We start from the raw sequence: 21,191 nt of genomic DNA, 5'->3' as shown, positions 1-21,191 counted from the left end.
TGGTTTGAGCTTAGCATGTTCTATGAACCCAATTACATGCTGCATTCAATAAAAACTAATTAAAATAAACCATGGCTTAGCAGAATGTCTGAGTCCAATCTGTATTTGTACAGCATCTAGCCTTGATGAGTAAGGTATTTTTTTCTTTCTTCTTTTTTTCCCATGACTTGGAGTCAGTATTAACTCCTAGCAAGTGCCTGGACTGGTGTCAATTCGCGAAGCATTCCTGACCTGCTCTCAAGTTGCCATAGACAGGGGGAAAGGGAATCAAGCCTTGCAGCTGCATTGAGGAACTTGCATTTCAGTCAAAAGAAAGCACATTCCAGCAGGCAACGTCAAGGGCATCTCCACAGAGATCTACAGTGGTCAGAGGGAGTGACTTCTACAACCCACAAAATTGCTTTGTTGGGAAATGTGACTGATGACACACCTTGGGGGGAGAGGGAAGCAGGGTCAGAGCCAAGGTGCGAATTAAGTGAGGTCAGAATTGGCTTCACTTGGTCTGTGCTGACATGAAGCTCCTAATAAATAACTGGATTTCTTTTGAAGCTTGGCTTGAGGCTCATGATTTAATTAGGGCATCGGTTGGAACCCTGACAACTGGGTTGTATTTTAATATTATGTCTGGTCAAAAAAGAATAGTCACTAATCTTCTGACTAGATTTAGTCTCTACTGGTAGTCCTTGCTTAACAACCATAATTGAGCCTGGAATTTCAGTTGAAAGTTGTTGTGGTCATTAAGTAAAACACCCACATAACCACTCCACTCCATGACCACAATCTCAACTCTCCCAGTTGCAGTTGTTAACTGAACAGAGAAAAGATCTGTCAGCTGAAGTAGGGCAGATATCTCTTTTGTTCCAAGTGCAGAAGAAAACTCCTTCCATGGGTGGGCTGAATGGGGTTTGGCCTTTGGGATCCAAGTTTCATTTAGCCGGTCCAGCTCAGGAATTCCCCCAGACTCCATGCACAGAAAGACATTTTCAGTCAGCCTCTTTGAGAGCGGAAGAGCTGCTTGGCAGAGGACTCAGTCCCAAGAAGGGCTGAATCAATCTGCCAGGCAGCTTTTGGCTGTTAACTTTCTAGATAAGCCAGGAGGGAATGGTGTTCAAATGACAGAATTATATGCAAAAAGGTGGATGTACAAATAAAACTGATTGATATCTTGATATCTGAAAAGGACATCAAGTATTAATTCAAGATAATGATATGGATAATTTCTTTTTTTATAAAACAGATCTGTTAAAGCTTTCAAAGATTTGCTGGAAAGAAATAAGTTCAAAGAAATCAAGCAAGAGGACATTATTTTAACGGAATAAAAGTTAAGATTGTTAAAAGTGCATGTAAAGAATACAGAATCAGTTTATTTGATCATGGTTTTAAAACAGTTATATAATTACTTCTGGTAGCCTTAACAGACTTTTGCTGAGTAGGAATGAATGACAAGGCCTTAGAATTTTGTTAATAGTAAAGTTATGGGAAGAAGAGTACATTTGTTCTATCTTAAGACATAGTGTTGATTTACTTGTGATAAAGGAAAGTAAATTGTACTTGTGATAAAGGGGGAAGTCACTTCTTTATTTTTTACTTCCTTTTTTCATTTTTCCTGCACTTTTCATTTTTATATTTATTGTAGTTCATATTAGTTTTTACTTTTCCAATTGTACTTTTAATAAAATTATTTTTAAAAACCTACAAATCAATGCTAATGCTAATTAATCTAAAACTCCACCTACCCATAAATATTTGATGGGAGGGAGTATATGTTGTTGGTACTGTCCAGTGATTTTCTCTTATAAACATAGTGCTTCAGTTATTCTTCTTACAACTGTGGGAATTCAACAGCTCAGGCAGCTTGAATACAGGTTGAACAGCTTAGAAAAGATTTTAAGGGAACAAGTGACAAGGGAGCAAACCACAAGCACCTCCTCCAATTATTTTTTCTCTGAAAATTCTGAACACTCCTACAGTCATGTTATGAGTCCAATACAGTTGGGAATCTCATGTTTGCCTCCTAATTTCTAGCCTGATCCAATGGTCTCCAGTTTGAATAAAGTTTAATGCCACAAGCCATAGCAAAAAGCTTGTGGCTAACAGGTTCACATGAACTTAATCTATTTCTAGAATTAATAATATTTTTCAATTGATTGCATCCAGCAAAACATTAAAGAACAGTTAAAACCACCGTGTATTTGAAACAGTAAAGGGGAATCTTAAGTGTACTAAAAAAAACCTTTTATGAGTGTCATAATATTTTATGAATGCTGCCTATCTCTATCTATGAGACTAGTTTTTAATTTCATGAAATCATTTTCTTATTCATAACCTGGGGCAGTTTTTGCATATGAGGTGATAGGTTACAAGTGTACACCTCTAGCAAATGCATACTCAGCCTTTAAATTAATCAAACCAATTTATCTTTTGTGAGAGGCACAGTATCCCTATGAAAACATTATCCTATATGTTACATAACTATAATGACAAAATGGCCTTTCTAGACATTTAGCTTTCTGATCTCACAGCTATAACATCAATTATATGTTTCCAAATGGCATTAAATTTCTAACTACATGTTTATTATTTGTATTAACAGTGAATGTTAAACCAGGCAAAATGTCATTATCACTACAATAACAAAATGTACAGTACATTGGTCTATAGCAACACAGCACATTTCATCTGAACAAAAACTATTTCCAGAAGGTTAAAGTAAATGTAAATTGTCTCCCCCGAGTTGCTTAAAAGAAAAAAAAAATATATCTGCCAAATGAGGCTTCTACCATTATTTTATCATTAGAATAGTAAAAACACATATTGAGTGATATATAAAGATACAGATGCTGTCTTGGGATTTAGTCCTATTGCTGAAAAAAGCAAAATAAAGCCAGAGAAATAAAAAGAATGGAATTTGAAAAATTGATTTTAAATCGATAGCTAAATTCACCATGGAGGAATAGGGATTAGACTAATCTTAGACTGGCCCATTCAAGGCAGATTTTCTCAGTGGAGCAGATGACAAAATATGTATTCCTTGTTTAAACCTGGCAGCTGTACCTACTGAAAGATAGTACCGATGCAGCACAGAATTATCCTAGCCCCATAGGACTTGCCTTATCCTTTGCTCAGAATTCCAGGTCACAAATAGGTTGCAATAGCAAACTTTTAATAGTACTGCATTATTCTGCAGATTCACTTGCTCAGAAGGTCTACGATACTTTTTCTACGCAGAGAAATTCTCTGTTTTATGCATTTCAGTTTTGCTCCAATTCAAATAGGTTCAATTCTATCATACTTACCTGCATGCTGGTATAAACAAAATAATAATTTGAAAACACACACTTAGGTAGAAGATAAAATAGACCAGTTTCAGTACTGGGATAAAGAAGGCAATTCTTTCCATGATGAATAATCTAATTAGCACTATGAATTATTTAAATCTATTTTAAAGTTACTAAACTAACTTTAGTATACTAAAGTTACTAAAATATCTATTTTACTATCAGTACTTTCATTTTTACCTGACCATCTCATTATTCAATGCAACAATTTCCAAGTACTTCTTTAGCGCATAATAATTATGGATATATTTTCGGACGTAATAGCCTCGCCATCTTCTTTGAATCTAGGAGAAAAAAAGAGTACATATATTTGCTTCATTGAGTGTTGGTTTTTCTTGCAATAGAGAAATAATTGCCAAACATTATAAGAAATATTTATTCTGTTCTGCAAGGAACACAACTGCTTCAATGCTAGCATGCGTACATATTTGCCTATTCATTAATATGGATATAAAACTCCCTAAAATTATTATACTGACATAAATGCATACATTAGTTACTTGGCTATTTGCTGTTAATAATATTGCAAAGATAAATCATTAATATTATACTAAATAAGTGAAATCAAAGTTGAGAAAGATAACTTACTACATGTAGAGAACAAATGGGCAGTTGATTTCTTTGTATTTTATATTTTAAAGTATCATATTACAACAATATTGGTATATCACATAGAAGCCCACTTGTTCAACTCCACCTGTTAAGAATCATAAGACTTTTCATCCAAACAAATGAGAAGGCTAATTAAAGTATCTGTTTCACCATCCATCACTTTTCATAATATCATAACGTAATTAGAATCTTTAGAACAGATTGTGGGAAGTGGAAGTCTGTTCCTGTAGTCCTTCCCAGTAAAAAAAAAAAAAAAATCTCATTTCTACCTTAGTAGAATGAAAATACTGATAAGAGATCATATCAAATATGTTATGAATCAGGATTTGCCTTTACACCATATAAAACTTACTTATCTACCACCTTCAGGCTAGCAGCTTTTCAGAAGGTGGAGGCATATCAACATACTTAGCTAACATACCGCTTGTACCTTTGCTCCTGCAAACTTTTCCAGTAAAAACTATGCTGTTTAATAGGCACCGGATAATGAAAAAGTGCTCCCAAAATTGTTTAAGTGCTATGGAACTTCTGATTAAATTAATTCTATATTCAAAAGTTGTAATAAATAAATATAATGTTAAAATTCCTGGGAATAACAATGATATTTCTGACTTTGCCCAAATTTTATTATACACTAAACTAGAAAAGCTATTTAAAAATTTGAGCTTGGATAGTTAAGAAATTGTCAGAACTATCTTGGGGAATGATGTAAGGTGGTATATAAAAATATTTTTCACTCCATATTAACTAAGTAATTCAAAATATGTTCATCCTACTTTTCTATTAAAAGACTCAGTGGCTGTTAAAATTCAGTACAAAAAAAATATTAAAAACATACGATATATATTTGATACCCAAGAAAAACAATATATTAATCAGTTCAGTAGGCTAAGAACCAACTAGGAAACAAAGTAAAAATAATGAAGCCACCTGGAAGAAGTAAATTACTTAAAAGAGATGAGGCCTAATATACACTGCTCAAAAAAATAAAGGGAACACAAGCAGAAGACATCCGAGATCTGAATGAATGAAATCGCCTTATTAAATACTTTGTTCGTTACATACAGTAGTTTTGTGTTCCCTTTAGTTGTTTGAGCAGTGTATAAACTACTGTATGTAAAGAACAAAGTAATAAGGCGATTTCATTCATTCAGATCTCGGATGTCTTCTGCTTGTGTTCCCTTTATTTTTTTGAGCAGTATATTTCAGACATAAGGAGTTCAATAAGAGGGGGTCTCTTCTCTCTTCTCTCTCTTTTCTCATATTGTTTCAAAATAATTATAAAAAGAAAATCATTCTTTTTAAAAAGGAAAGATGGAGGATCAATAAGCTTAGAAGAATTTGCTATGAGCAAAACATGGATATTCTTCAACCTCTGGTCCAGTTAAAAAAGAACTAGCTATTTGTCTAGAATGTTGTTCTAATTTTAAATAAAATGTTTGACAAACTACTTTCCTAAATAACTACATTTTACCATTGTAACTGGCAAAGGTCTGGAAACCAGGAATATAAAAAGTCAATTCTGGGCTTGGTCCCTCCCAGCCCTGATTATCAGTAAGGTAAGGCATTGCCTCTTCCACTATCCCCACTTGTCTGTCTCTGCCTTTGTGCCACCTTGCACCCTGCTTATGGAAAGGCAAGTGGCCCAAGAACTGCCAGCTCTAGGCTTACCTGCTATGCTGCAGCGTAGCACAAAGCCTCAGCCCCCTCAGCCACACAGTACAAAGTTGCAGCTGAGCATTGAGTACAAAGCTGCAGCTATCCCAGGAATCTGCAACCACCTTGGGAAACACAGTGTGAAGCTATAGCCCAGCAATGCGATGTGAAGCCCAGCCCCTCCAGAAGCCTCAGCAGTGCAACTGTGTCCTAGCTGTCCGAGAAGGTTTAGCCGTCTCAGCCCAGCCATCTGCACTCTGAGACTTCTGCCACCATACCCTCTGCTATCCCAACTTACTTTAGCTGTCCTCCTTTTCTCACTACTGATGAGGCATGCCCTTCCTCGTAATTTGCTGACCATGTGAGAGACCATCTTTCTCATGTCTCACAAGGAAACTGCAGTGCAAGACCTGGGGAACAAACTTTGTGTGGCTAATAGCTACCTTGTGAAAGATCAGGGCAGGTATGCATGGTTAGCAGCAAGAGCAAAAGATGACAAAAGGTCAGCTAGGGCAGCAGAGACTGCAGAGTACAGAGGACCAAAAATGGGTGGAGGGAGATTGGTATGAGGGGAAGTTGAAGCAGCCCTGCAGTTGTAAGTGCAGGCTGCCAAGCGCCAGAATTGCTATCATGTGACTCCAACAGCTGTAACTTTGGGGATTGATCAACACTACCATAACTTCAAACGGTTGCTGAATTGTTGTAAATCAAGGACTACCGGTAGATAAATGATATTTTTTTCAGATTTTAAAAATGTTTGGTATAAACTAAGATTATATTGCCCTACAGAACTGCTTAGGTGTTCACTCCTTAAACATAGATATTATATAGCATGTATGTTTGGGGGGAGGAATCTGTTTATGTAAGCCTTACTAATTTTAATCATTGCATTTTCCAATGCATTCAGACCTCTATATGCCCTACATCTTTTGTATACTGGATCATCCAACATGGAAAGGAAAATGCCAGATAGTCATAGCCATTTTAAAAAAGGACAAAGAACAAGAGACAATATTGCTCTTATATGGTGGATAATTGGGGAAGCCAAAGAATAGTAAAAGAATGACTTTTACTGTTGACAATAGAGAGACTTTCAGGTATATTATGTCAAGATGTGGAATGTATTTAAGAAACTGGGAATCTCAGAACATCCTATAGTACTCGTGTAAAACAACTGGGCCGGAAGCCAGAGTCCAGAGAGAACATGGTGAAAAACACTCCGGATCAGCAAAAAAATGAGATTAGACTGTATACTCTCTCCTTAATTATTCAACCTGTATGTTGAATATATAATAAGGGAAAAAAAGAGAGTAGTTTTAAATCTGGGAGAAAGAAACATCAGCACTCTGTGCTATGTTGATGACACTACTTTGATAGCTGAAAATGCAAATGCTTTGCAAGCTCTATTAATGAAATTGATGGATAGCTTCTGCTATTTAGGATCAACTATCATTAGTAAAGGAGCAGCAATCAAGAAATAAGCTACAGACTAGCAATTGATAGGGTAGTAACAAAAGCCTTGGAAAAGAATTCAGATGCCATGATATATCTATATCTACAAAGATCAGAGGTGTGCAGGCAATGTTTTTTCCCTGTGATCAAATTTGATCCATGTATCAAATCATTTTTTTCTGATTTTACCCAATAACCCAACCCATCAACATACACATTTCATAGAAAATAGAACACTACTTGTATCTCTTATAATTCCAAGGTGAATATTTATCCTTCCTTACAAAATATATGCCCTTCAAAGTAATTAACAAGTTTCAGTGGTGATTGGTACCAAACAATTATTGTCATTGATCAGTACCAAACAGATAATTTTAAACAAAGTCATTGTGTGCTCAGCAGATTACAGCTTGTTAACGGGCAAGTTCTGAATGACCTCTTAAGCTAGTCAAATCAATGATGCATATTCCTCATTAAGTAACATCAAAATGTAAGTGGTCTTATAAATAATGTTTATTTTAAATGCTAAACAAGTGGCAAAACCTTGATATATCAGAAGCCATCTGCTCATACAGATTTTTTTTAAAAAATGGGGATTACTTTTCTTCATAACAACCCTTAAATCTTCCAAATGAAAATAAGACTACTATATCACAATCTACTATTATAAAACTAAATCTGAATCAGAAAATTATGCATTATAATTATTGTTCTCTTTATTATTTTCTGGCTCCAAATATTAAAGTTTGAAATAGTAGGTCAAATATAATTAAGGTACAATGTTAAAGAACATGTGATGATACAGGACTATAATTATATTTAGCCAGGTGGTTTTCTTTTCTGCCTGTACCTAATTTAGAACCATTTCTAAAATTTGAATATGTTATATTTATGCAAGTCTATTGGAAAATCTTACATCAATGGGAACCATACCAGATTATACATTAACATTTGCAGTTCTTAATCTGGTTAGGAAAATGTGGGAAAACATCCTAGGTATTTGTACAGCAGAAAGTTCAGGCCATTAATGTAAGTTTGGTTTTTTAGTCACATCATAAAATGTACTTTCTAAACTTAAGCAGATATTTATTCAGTGCCTGGATGAGTCCAGTAAAACCTATTTACGAAATACTGAATATCATAGATGAAGTGTGGGATTTAAATGCAAATGCATGCAAACATTAAAAAAAATGTTTTTTCCTCCTAAGATGAAATGCCACAATATTTAGAAAAGACAATGAATTTGTACTTTTAAATCTAACCAAGATTTTCAAAAATGCAATTTGGGATTACTTAGCGTAACTTGAAATTTGTAACTATGTACCATTTCCTCACTTTACCATCAGCATATCAATCAAGTTTATATTATTCTGGGTTGCTTATTTTATTAAAAGCAAATTCAGAGCACAATTGACTTTTCATTTGTTTAACAAGTGAAGAAATATTTACCCTGACAGCCATTTCATTGTAGAAATTCATCTTCATAATAAAATATGCTGTCTGTGAAACAAGGGGTAGAGAGAAAAAAATGGCATACATTTCAGTTACACAAATACTATACTTCTATTTTTACATATAAAAGGTAAGAATTTTTATACATACATACATAATAAGACATTTAGGTTTGGATGGAATAAAATCAAACTTAGAATCGAAGAGATGGGCTTGCTAATACATAATGCAGGCTTAACCAGAAAAATCTATGGTAGTCAAACCAGCAGCTAATGGAGATATATGATCATAAAATGCTCTCCGCTGAGTTTGATAATCAATGGTGCTCTACTGAGAGTAGAATAACAAAGCAGAAATATTCACAAGTGCTGGTGACATATAGTATTATATGATTTATTCACCAGGGTTCTTTTAACCAAAACTCACAGAAACATAAAAGGAATTCATATTTCAAGATGCCTGGTTTAATGAAAAATTCAAAGAAATGCTGTCTTCAGTCGAAATCGTTCAAGGATATGGATTCAGTGATGGAGCAAAATTGTGCCTTCCAACCATCTGTACTAAACGTTATGTACTTAGTTGCCTCCTGAGTAATCCTTGGGAATTTTGTTTCATTTAATATTCATTCTAACATCATAAAATCATAAATACAATGATAACATGTTACAGTGAATCCCCTGATATAAAAAAAAAACATTTCCTGGTTCCCTTCCAATAAAGATGAATTCCGCTCTCGGTGAAAGAATCTCCTGTTACAGCAAACACTCACTTGGCAAGATAGGTTATTTTAATGGATACATCACTTTACACTAAGCTTTCACATCTGTTCCACCCTCTAATTACCAATGCAAAATGAACATAATTCACAACAGTATCATAAAAAAGTAAAATAAGTACTTTCGAGATAGAAGAACGTCCTTTATTTAGCATAACATGCAGACTCTGGGGGCTTGGGAGTGTGTTTTAACTACAAATCAGAGAGAAAGAACCTCTCCTTGATATGCAGTTCCCTGTACTCTCGATCTTCCCTCCTGGCAAAAAAAAAATTCACTGTAAAAGAGTTTCACTGTAATTAGTGTTATTGGAATTGCCTAGTCTGATCCAAAGCAAATTGTCTGTGGAGAGCAGCAGGACTGGATTATTTATCAACTGTCTGGGCAATTAAGAAGCAGTTGGCTGCAATATGTTATTTACAAATGAACACAATGACGCTACTTCATTTTAGATTCACTTTCTTCATTACATTAGTTGAGGCATTATTGTTTTTGTTTAATTAAGCCACTTTTTAAAATGCTTACCTTAATATCATATTGCTTCCTCAATAATATACCCAAAAGGAGGGGAAATAAACAGAAAAGAGATAGTTCTTTTGAAAAAAAAAAAAGATATACTTAAGCCAAGAAATCCTTCAATTTGGTGATAAAATCCACCTCCTATTCAGATCCCTACAACAGATAGGAGCCAATGGATGGGAATATTTTTCTCTTCTTTCCATAACTCAATCTTTATTTAACTATGCTTTGCTAATATGTTTCAAATAGACTGAACTGGGAATGGAATGCTATGGATCAGAGGTGACAAGTTAAAACACATATTATTGTGGAAGCCTAATTTCCCAAAAGTTTTATACTGTTTTTTAAATTTTGTATGCTTTGTTTTTACTTAGGCTGTGCACCGCCCTGAGTCCTATTTGGAGAAGGGCGGTATAGAAATTTAAACAAATAAATAAATAAATTATCAATATCTAGAACTTCTACTTTTGTAGTTTTTAGGGTACTAGTAACTAGGCTTATATATTATCTCTGGATTACATCTATAAAACTCTAGTTCTTATATCTTAAAGTGCTGGAATGTGGGACATGCTAGCAGGTCTAAAGCAGCTTTTATACTTTTCCAAAACTTCTGATGCTCTATTTTAATGGGTAAAAGAAGAAAGCTGTATAACTCTCCTCAGCTTCATGGATGGCCATTGCTCAATTCATCAAGTATGGAAGCTAGATTAAGAAATAAAGACGTCCTCAAATCAAGTATTACTCTTGAATGAGGACATCCATGCAGTTTCTTAAATAAGTTGTTTATCATTGCCTTACTGATTTTTTTCAACTTCTGAGTCTAGTCTGCATCCAAGGAATTCACTGGTAATCTTCCAATCAAATACAGGTAGTTCTTGTTTAATGACTGCAATTGTTTCCAGAAAGATGGTCATTAAGTGACACAGTTGCTAAGTGAACCGAGAGAGGAGGGAGGGGGAGGGGGGGGAGGGAGGGAGAGGGGGAGAGGGAGGGGAGGGGGAGAGGGAGGGAGGGAGGGAGGGAGGGAGGGAGGGAGAGAGAGAGAGAGAGAGAGAGAGAGAGAGAGAGAGGGAGGGAGGGGTGCTGCAAAGATTGCTGGTTATTGCCATCCCATTAAAATGAAATTCTCTCTTATAATGTTCTGTCCCTGGTGTGTTTTCCCCTCCTTTTTTGCCCTCCTTGTAGAGCAAGAATTTGCCTTTCTCTGTAGTGCAGCACTTTCCTAAAATGTGCTAACTGCAAGTTAAAAAACTCAGTTTTGTGACCTTAATTAGTTGATCTCCCACAAGCTCACGGTTGTGCCTTGAAACTGGCCAAACCTTAATCGGTTTCACACTGAACGCTTTTGTTGTCGTAAATGCATGCATTGGTCAGAAATTTAATTTTTTATTACTGTTCACTAGTGCTGTATTTGTGAACAGTTGTTATCTGAGGCAATTGCTAAAGGAGAAATACCTATACTATTAAGCCTCCTTTTGCTTAACTTCAAAACTCATATAAGGCTAGCCAGTTGTGCTATCTGCTGGAAATTCTAGACAATAGCAGCAGTGTCCACTGGGGTGGAAGGGAAGATTGAACTGATGAAAGTAGAATTGCAATGTTGTGACACAAGCCTCACTCCTTTTCTACAGACATTTGATGGTACATGCACACCCAAAAAGGCTGGAACTTGCGGTACAACAACACTTCGGCACTTAACAAATGTAGCAGGATTCTGTGGTCACTGCTGAATAAGAGGGTAGTAGCACAAGGAACCAATGAAATCCTGTTTTGCAATGCACAAATTCCAAATAGAAAAATATAAGATTTATTTATCTTTTTTATCCGAGCCTATTTGCTTTATTTTTTCAGATATCTGAACACTTATGCATGACCAAAAATGCATAAATCTGAAAATACGTAACATATTAAATATTTCTTCCAATAAAATAATTCCACTTATTTTGTACTAATGCAAATTATGGAAAACTTAAAAAATAGTTTTAGAAAGTTAATTTTACCTCCAGCATTTTTCTGAATTTTTTCCGCCCTTGATAGCCCCGCCACCATTTCTGAATAAATACCATCATCTTGTTCAGATACCTAAAACAAAATACTTTAGTAAGGATATAATACTGCAAATTAATAGAGATTTTTACAGCTTTTAAGTTTCTGAATATGACATTTCAATATCAACTTTATCAATTTCGGTTTTAGAACAATTTGTATTCTGAATAGTGTATCTTGAGAGATATTATCTTTTTTTTTTCAAAAGTTTTTTTTATTTTTTCCAACATAAACATAAAAAAGAAAATTTTTCTAAGAACAAAGTCTTGGTCCGGTCACAAATGGGTAGACTAATTTAACAAATGAGAAACAAACAATTTTAACATAAATTCCAACATCCTAACAATTTTTTCTATTATCTCATCATACATCCTAATCTCCTACTAAGGCAAAGCTCCTTTTTATATTCAATTATAAATTCAATTATAAATCAGAATTCAATACCCCTTTATCTAAATTTTTTATCCCTTGCTCTTTTTGACATCAACATTAAGCACAAAAACAATCTTTTCTATTAATCTATATATTTACCTTACAATTTTATCACCACAAATCTTAATTTCCAAATGTATACAACTCAATTTTTATTTCAATTTATTAATAAAAATTTCTTTCTATTTTTCTCATTTTCTAAACCCAATCTATCCTATCATATTCTTAAACTTTTACACAGAGATCTCAAAATTTACCATTTCATTTTAATTATCATCCAACATTTCTTTTTTTTTCCCCACCCCTTATTAATAATTATTCTTCAATATATTCTCCTCATTCACCTCCATTACTCCATCTATTTATTTGGCTGATTTCCAGCATATCATATTTTGGCTGAGTTTTCAGCATATTATCCTCCTCAACTTCCCCTTTTGTTTGGCTGATTACCAGCATTTTCCATTGTTTTGGCTGATTTCCAGCATGTTTTGTTTTGGCTGATTAACAGCATTCTCCTCCTTAAATCCACCTAGTTTTTTGGCTGATTTCCAGCATTTCATTGTTTGGCTGATTTCTCAGCATATTCTCCTCCATTAACTCCAACTTCTATTCTACTAACTTATTAAAAATTTCTTTTTCCATTTCCATATCAACTTTATCATTTTCGGTTTTAGAACAATTTGTATTCTGAATAGTGTATCTTGAGAGATATTATCTTGATAGTTACATTCAATATAGCATATTGAGTATAACTCTTAATGCTGTTTCAAATATATGTTCTTTTCAGTGTTAATTTGTTATATAATCAACAAAATGGTTGTTGATTATAACAAATGTTCTTCTTCTTGCACTAGCTCCCCCTACGTGTATGTTTCAGTACTTCTTTCCTGTTAATCAATTTCAAACAGCACCAAACATGAAAAAAAAATTGTATACTTGGTAAAAAAAATGAACATTAAACTTAAACTTCCCATTTCATGTAAAAAAAAAATTTAATCTCTACTGTAAGTAGACATGCATATTAGTTTTCAGATAAACGTATTTATGAAGTTTACAGGTATAGCTTAAATTACCTGATATATGCCCGGACTTTGCACCCTCGAAACCAACTCTGAATTTTTACAGCAGCATAATATTCTGTTTTTCTGTATTCATCTACACACCTAAAAGCAAAAGGGATAAATTTCGCAATCGGTACTGTGATCATTTACATTAAAGATCAGAAAAAGCAAGTAGTATTATTTTCATTAAATCAAGTACCTTTATTTATTTAATACCTTTTTACCACTCTTAGGTGTAAAGACAACTTGCAATATCCCCTGCCCTACAACATTCAGTGTTAAACTATAAAATCATTTATAACTGAATTTTATATTAATTACAACAGTATCATTTTAGTATCATTTTAGAAAAACCATAGGAATAGGAACCATAGGAACCATCAAGTCCAAACTGTGTTTCGGGAAAGGATCCAAATTAAACCACTACTGACAACTGTTCATACATCCTTAGCAAAGGTTGTATGAATATTAGTTAGGGATCTTTAATTTGGATTCCTGCCAAAGTTTCAATTACTGAAAAATAGCTCACTAGCTTCCTTATTACTGGTTCGATTCTTAGGTAGTTCATGATGTTATGTAGGTAGTTCATGATGTTCATGACCGCCCTGAGTCCGAAAGGAGAACAGCAGTATAGAAATTTGAATAATAAATAAATGTTAGGGAGGAATATGCCTTATAATTTTAGATCATTATTCTGTACTTTGGCACGACAGAAAATAACTTTTAAGCTTTTTATGAATGCTATTCTTTCGAGTACTTGAAAAGTGCTATCATATCCCCAACTCCATCACCTTTTTGAAAAGCTCAACATGCTCAATTCCACCAGTACTTAGTTCAGTAACCTAAGACTCCAGCCTTTGATCATCCTCATTGTTTGTTTGTTTTTCAGTTGTCTGAATCTTCTGGTACCCAGAACTGAACACAGTATTGGAGGTGGAATGAACAATACAAACAAAAACGGAATCATTATTTCCTGTAATTTGGAAACTATATTTATGTTGATGCCCACTAAAATTGCTTTAGCTTTTGTGGGGGGACAGTCACAACACACTCATATTTACTTTGTAACTCCACATTCTTTTTATAAGCAATATTACTAAGGAAGATTACTAAGGAAGATATCACCATCTTTGGACTTCTATTTTTAAAGTATTATATTTATTTATCATTCTGTTATTTTCAGCCCTCTTTGTAACTCACCAAGACAATGTTGAACATTTTTTTCCTATATTTTAGTCAAGGGGTTTTGAACATTTTTCAGGCCACATAATATGTTTCCTATTTTTTTTTAAAAAAAAAAACTGATCAAGAAGCAAAGTTTTAGTAATAGAAAATTGATTGTGCTTGATTTTTTTGTCCTTAATCTTTCACAAAACCTCATCACATTTTTGTGAAATCTTAGGATACCCTACAACACAGTTTGAACACAGTCTCCCCTAGAATACAAGGGCAATCTCCATTCTTCTCCAAGATTCCCTTGCAGCTTTGCTTAGTATGGAAGAGAGCATACCTTTAATTATTCTTAACGTAGCTAAGATCCTTCTATATTTTAAAAGATCGATGAAATACCAGATTCCCATTTAGCCAGGCCTATGTCTGGAAGAAGTACTAGAAAGGGTGTCTGAGCTTAATTTTGTTTATATTTCATATATTATCCCCACCTGAAAAAGACAAGCATATTTCAGGATTTAAGGATAACCTGAGGAAGTGGCTTCACTTGGTGGATTTTCTCCAGATTTTCTAAAGTGTGTTTTGACTAAATTGTGTACATGTAATTCCTGGTTAATGACAGTAATTGTGATCAGAATTTCCATTGCTAAGCGAGGTAGTCATAAAGTCTAATGCCAATTGACTTCATCTCTTAGTGGCCAAAATCCAGCTCTTCCCATTGCTATTGCTAACTGAATCCTGAATCATTATTGGGCAAGAATCCATCTCAAATCAAGTCATTCCTGTCTTAGTCCAATTGAAGTCCAATTGAAGGGATTGCCTCCTCTTCAATTCTCCTTACTCGCCTATTTTCCTCCCATTTCTACCATTTTGGCCACCATGTTTTCTGTTGCTTCTACTGCCCTATCAGTCCCAGTTGACTTTCATTGTCTTCTACTTCCCACTGCTGCTGAGGCATGCCTGCCTGCCCTTCATGAGGCAGCTGCTGGCTGCACCAGGCCTTTTCCCCAAGATGATATGTAGTCTTGCCAAATTGTGTGCAGTCTTCTCGTGACATTTTGGAAGGTTTTGGAAGCCCAGGGCAGAAGTTCCACCGGAGATTAGGGTGGCAAGGCCAGTGGAGCACAGATTAGCAGAAACAGCAGAGATGGTGAAGGACAGGGCAGCCAAAAGATGGAGGAAGTTAAGTGGGTAGGTGATCATAAATGCAGATGGGCTGCCAAATACCTGCATTTTGATCACCTGACCAGGAGGGGAGGGACTACTATGTAAAGTAGTGGGAACTACAACATCAGCAGGGCAGTAGGACCAGTGGAGCTCATGACAGCAGGGCCAGCAGAAGGGTAGCCAAAGGGCAGAGATTCAGGAGAAACAGGCAGGTAGGGAGAGTTGAAGTGCCTCTGCAATTGTAAATGAAGGCAAACTACCAAGCACCCAAATTTTGATCATGACCGTGGGCTGCTGCAATGGCCATAACTTTGGGTATTGGGTATAATTACCATTTGTTTAGTGCCACCATAACTTCAAGTAGTAGCTAAACAAATGATCATTGAATGAGGACTACCTGTAGTAGTCCTCTTATCTTCAGGCTTTGACAGATTTCTACTTGAGGCATGTTTTTTTACACCCTTACCTTTCAGTAAATGCCATCATCATATCTGGATAAGAGGTACAAGGGGGAACTAGCAGCAAAACCCTTGTTTATCTGTGTGTTCTGAGGGCAAAAGATTTAATGCATTATGTATTGATCTGTAAATTATACTTGGCATGAAGAATTCAATTTATTTATCTATGGTTACATCAGTCTAACTGGTATATATAATTCAGCAAGCAAAACTGGATGTTGCTGCAGCAAGGAAGATTAGAGCAAAAGCAGTGGCAGCCATGGCAGCTAATTATAAAGGGAATAAAATAGTTTAAAATTGTGTTGATTTTTCTCTCTTGTTTTTATTTTCACTCGATGGTTTAGGTGGTTTTATGAATGTCATTTGTAAATTGGATTCTGTTTTTAATTAATGATGGAGGTAATCTCTTTTGTTTTTCTCTCTCTTTTATTCTCTGTATGTCTTTGTCTTTTTAGCCTGTATGATTGTAGTATTATCAAGCTATCCCACTTCATTTTGTTTCTGTGAATCTGCTAAATATTCTGTCTAATAAAACACTCCAGAGTGCAAGGCCTAGGATCTTATACTTATATATCTACTGTACTAGACAATCTATGGGCTGTTGGATCATTTTTTCAGAGATATTTCCTTACCTAAACAGAGAAACAGAATCACCACAGAGGAGTGGGAGTGACTTCCAACTTCCTGCCAGCTTCCCTCTGACTTTGAAGTCTAACTCTAACCAATTTCGTTGTATACGTGATGTACAATGACAATAAAGGCTATACTATAGCTGGCAGGGAATATAAAAATGACCGCAGCTGACTGCAACACTGTGGCAGCACTGAAGCAGAGCTACAGAATAAGAAAGCTGGAAAGGAGCTTGGACAGCCTCTAGTCCAACCCTCTGCTCAAGCAGGGGTTTCCAACCTGTGGGCCACGGCCTACTACCGGGCCATGGCCTCTTGGCTGAGTGAATGGCTGGCCAATGCATGCGCATGCGCATCATCCCAACTCACACTAGCATCATGGCATCGCACAAAGGCTAGTGATGCTGCAAGTGACATACAGGCACTGGTGCTGCTATGAGTGAAGGCCCCCACTTGCACTAGCATTGTGGTGGTGTCCATGTGCTAGGTTCGTTGCAAGCATACACTCCCCACTTGCGCTAGCATTGTGGCATTGTGCGGGTGCTAGTGTTACCTCAGCATCGCATGGACACTTGTGACCCCATTTGCATCACACGCACTCACAGCTGTTTGTACACATGCTCGCAGCCCCATTTGCACTGCACATGCAAGTGTAAAGGTGCCTGCCCCTCCCGCCCCTGGACTGTCAACCCAGAAAGGTTAGGGAACTCTGCCCTATACCATTTCAGATAAATAGTTGTCCAATCTCTTTTAAAAAACCTCCGGTGTTGGATCACCCCCAACTCTTTAGGCAAGAACTGATTGTTTTGTCAGAAATTGCTCCTTATTCTAGATTGATTCTCTCTTCGATTAGTTTCCATCCATTGCTTCTTTTTCTTCAGGTGTTCTGGAGAATAGGTTGACCCCCTCATCTTAAAACATTGAAACACTATCATGTCACACCCTAGTCCTTCTTTTCATTAGATTAGCCATAGCCAATTCATGCAACCATTCTTCATATGTTTTAACCTTCAGTCCCCTAATCATCTTTGTTGCTCTGCTTTGCACTCTTTGATTAAAAAAATCTTGTCCAATGAAGCACCAAACAATCAGACATGGAGTTTTAGTAGAATATGGGATGAGTCATTTTCTCTCAGTTCACCTCACCTCATAGGGTTCTTGTTGTGGGAAAAATAGGAGGAGGAAGGTATGTTGGCTATGTTCACTGCCTTGAATTTTTGTAAAAATAATACAAATGGGATACAAATAAATATATTTATTTATAAATAAATAAATATAGATATTTCAAAAATATATTGAAAAATATTTCAAATATTTGAAAGAAGTTAGACGATGCAAGTTTGTTTTGAAAGTGCTTTCAAACACATTTACAAATGGATTTGAAACATTAGAAGCTACTAAAGGTACTCTATTTAGTCCCAAACAACCCTACTGATTTTACTCAAGTCCAATAAGTAGGATTTCTGAAAAAGTTCTTAAATCATGGGTATATTTATTTAGCAGTCAAGAAATATGCAGCAGACTAGGACTTGATAGAGCAGCCATGAATGCCTTATGCATGCCAAAGTATTCCCTCTATGGAAGTGAAAGTTAGATTTTGAAGAAAAAAGATAGGAAGAATGTACATGCTTTTGAACTTTGGTGTTGGAGAAGACTCCTGAAAATACTGTGAACAGTCTAGAAAACAAACAAAAGGATCATTGAACAAATAAACTCAAAAGTCTCACTCAAGGTACAAATTATCCTACTTTGCACTTATAATGCTGAGACCTAGTTCTCTAGAAGAGCCTCTAATGCTGGGAAAGGTGGAAAGAAAAGAGGAGAACCAGCAGCAAGGAGAACCACCACCAGTGGTGATTATTGCGTAGTTGGAAGACTGAAAGACATGGTTAAGGGCAGATTGCCATGAAGAAAATCTATGCAGCCACCAAGAGTTGACAAGGATTTCATATCATGGCATGGCATGGCATAGCATGGCATGGCATGGCATGGCATGGCATGGCATGGCATGGCATGGCATGGCATAGCATAGCATAGCATAGCATAGCATAGCATAGCATAGCATAGCATAGCATAGAATAGAATAGAGTAGAGTAGAATAGAATAGAATAGAATAGAATAGAATAACAGAGTTTGAAGGGACCTTGGAGGTCTTCTAGTCTAACCCCCTGCTTAGGCAGAAAACCTTATAACATTTCAGACAAATGGTTATCCAACATCTTCTTAAAAACTTCCAGTGTTGGAGCATTTACCACTTCAGGAGGCAAGTTATTCCACTGATTAATTGTTCTGTCAGGAAATTTCTTCTTAGTTCTAAGTTGCTTCTCTCCTTGATTAGTTTCCACCCATTGCTTCTTGTCCTACCCTCAAGTGCTTTGGAGAATAGCTTGATTCCCTCTTCTTTGTGGCAGCTATTGAGATATTGGAACACTGCTATCATGCCTCCCCTAGTCCTTCTTTTTATTAAACTAGACATACCCAGTTCCTGCAACTGTTCTTCATGTTTTAGCCTCCAGTCTCCTAATCATCTTTGTGTCTCTTCTCTGCATTCTTTCTAGAGTCTCCACATCTTTTTTTACATCTATCCCTCTGTTTATGCAGCCTAGGACTGTGTTGGCTTTTTTGGCAGCTGCTGCACACTGCTGGCTCATATTTAAATGGTTATCCACTAGGACTCCAGTCAATAATCAGTCAATAATTATTCATTCCACTGCCCCAAATCATTTGTAACTTAGAGATCATCATCAGCACTTTCAACTGGATCTAGAAATGCACTGGTAAATAGAACAGTAATACAATGTGATTTCCTTGTTGGGACTTAGAACACCAGTAGATAAATTCTGAACCATTCATAGTCAGTTTGCTGCCCATACTAAATAAAACAAAAAAGAAAGAAAAACTGCAGCTATCTATTTTGTGATTATGGCAATATTCGCATTTATTCCTATGACCAAATTAGTTGGAGAAGTAGTGATATTTCAAAAGCAGTTCTTCCCAATCAGGTACTTTTGAAGTATAGTTACAGCTTTCATCATTTCCAGCCTGTCCACACAGTTCTGATGGAAATTGCAGGCTAACATATCTCTCAACCACAAACTACTAGCCAATCACACTTCAGCCTTGTGTTTTGCTAACCCAGATTGCAATGTGACTCTTCCCTCCTGTCCTATGATTAACCCAAAATCTAAAATTTGTTACTACCGGTTCTGTGGGTGTGGTTGGTGGGGGGGCGGTAATGTGACTGGGTGGGCGTGACCAACTTTTTTTTTTCTTTTAAAAGCATTTTTTCTACAACCTCTTCAGCCAAGGAGGTTGCAGAAGAAAATGTTTTTAGAAGCCTCTGACGATCCTAGCAGAGCCGCGCGATCATCAGAGGCTTTTTTTTTTTACTTTTAAAAGCATTTTTTCAGCCAAAGAGGTTGTAGGAAAAAATATGTTTTTAAAAGTAAAAAAAAAGGCCTCTGATGATCGTGCAGCTCAGCTGGGCATGGGGGTGGTGGGCGCAGGGATTTTTGCTACCGGTTTTCCGAACCACCCGCTGCCATCGCTACCAGATCAGGCAATCCGGTCCGAACCGGGAGCATTTCACCCCTGGATTAACCAAGGGCAAACAAGTTGTGTGTCCTCAAGCTGTTGTCAACTTTATTCCTGAAAGAACTGTTTAGACACACTGCTTTCTATTTTCATTTAAAGGCGACAACATTCCCATGACATCTGGAAAGAGCCAAGCCACTTTTTTTTAATGCTAAAGATGAGGAACCAATGCAGAAGTAGCTGCCTTCTCTCTGTCGCCAAGATGAATTTGGCGGAGTTAACAGTGATGGGGATGAAGAAGCCGCACTGTTTACTTCTGGGGGAAACCTCGCTTTTAGAAGCAGAAAAAAAGGCATCATTACCCGTTAGCAAGTTTCAGTTTTCCACAACGTGAACGCCCTTCCCTTTTCAATTCCAATGCTCCTTTCTTGATCTTTCCACCTACGTTCCCCATCACTCTTACGTTACCATGGCGACTGATTCATAGGCTACACGTGTGAACGCATGAACTCTACTTTGCGGAGTGGGAACTCCCGATACTTCTTGGCCGGGGGGGGGGGGGCGGGGAAGAGAAGAAGCAGCAGCAGCATCCTCAAACCTGGAATCATCTCAGAGACGAGGAAGGGAATCGCTTTTGGACGAATAATTCAAGAGCCTCGGGAAGGAGGCCCGAGTTACCTGTTTCTACTGAAATACTCTTCCTTGAAGCTCGGTAGCCGTTCTTGCAAGCGGGCCAAAGTGGCCATCTTCCCCCCCCACCCTCCCAGCCGGCTCCCAGGGATGGTATACAAATTTTCGTCATGGCAACTGGATCGTACCATCTGAGCCCAGTCGCCTAGAGGGGAGAAGGAGACAACTTCTGCGTGGAGAGAGACAGAGATAGAGAAGCGGC

General features: G+C 36.5%; 1 protein-coding gene across 1 annotated transcript in view; it reads right to left on the bottom strand.

Annotated features, from left to right (window-relative positions):
• The window catches only part of SPATA17 (spermatogenesis associated 17), a 92,124-nt gene extending 71,079 nt beyond the window's left edge, over positions 1–21,045 (bottom strand). Inside the window, exons 1-5 of the mRNA XM_070949050.1 lie at positions 20,978–21,045; positions 13,354–13,443; positions 11,803–11,884; positions 8,508–8,558; positions 3,519–3,622 (exon numbers count right to left, since the gene is read on the bottom strand). Of these exons, the coding sequence (XP_070805151.1) occupies positions 3,519–3,622; positions 8,508–8,558; positions 11,803–11,884; positions 13,354–13,443; positions 20,978–21,045 (395 nt within the window). The remainder of the gene's footprint in view (positions 1–3,518; positions 3,623–8,507; positions 8,559–11,802; positions 11,885–13,353; positions 13,444–20,977) is intronic.
• Between the last annotated feature and the right edge of the window lie 146 nt (positions 21,046–21,191).

This window comes from Pituophis catenifer, unplaced genomic scaffold (assembly GCF_029215685.1).
Source record: "Pituophis catenifer annectens isolate HBS135680 unplaced genomic scaffold, rPitCat1.0.hap2 SCAF_1, whole genome shotgun sequence".
Taxonomy (NCBI): Eukaryota; Metazoa; Chordata; class Lepidosauria; order Squamata; family Colubridae; genus Pituophis; species Pituophis catenifer.
Note: the sequence above shows the minus strand (reverse complement) of the source record. Positions and strands in the feature narration are given on the sequence as shown.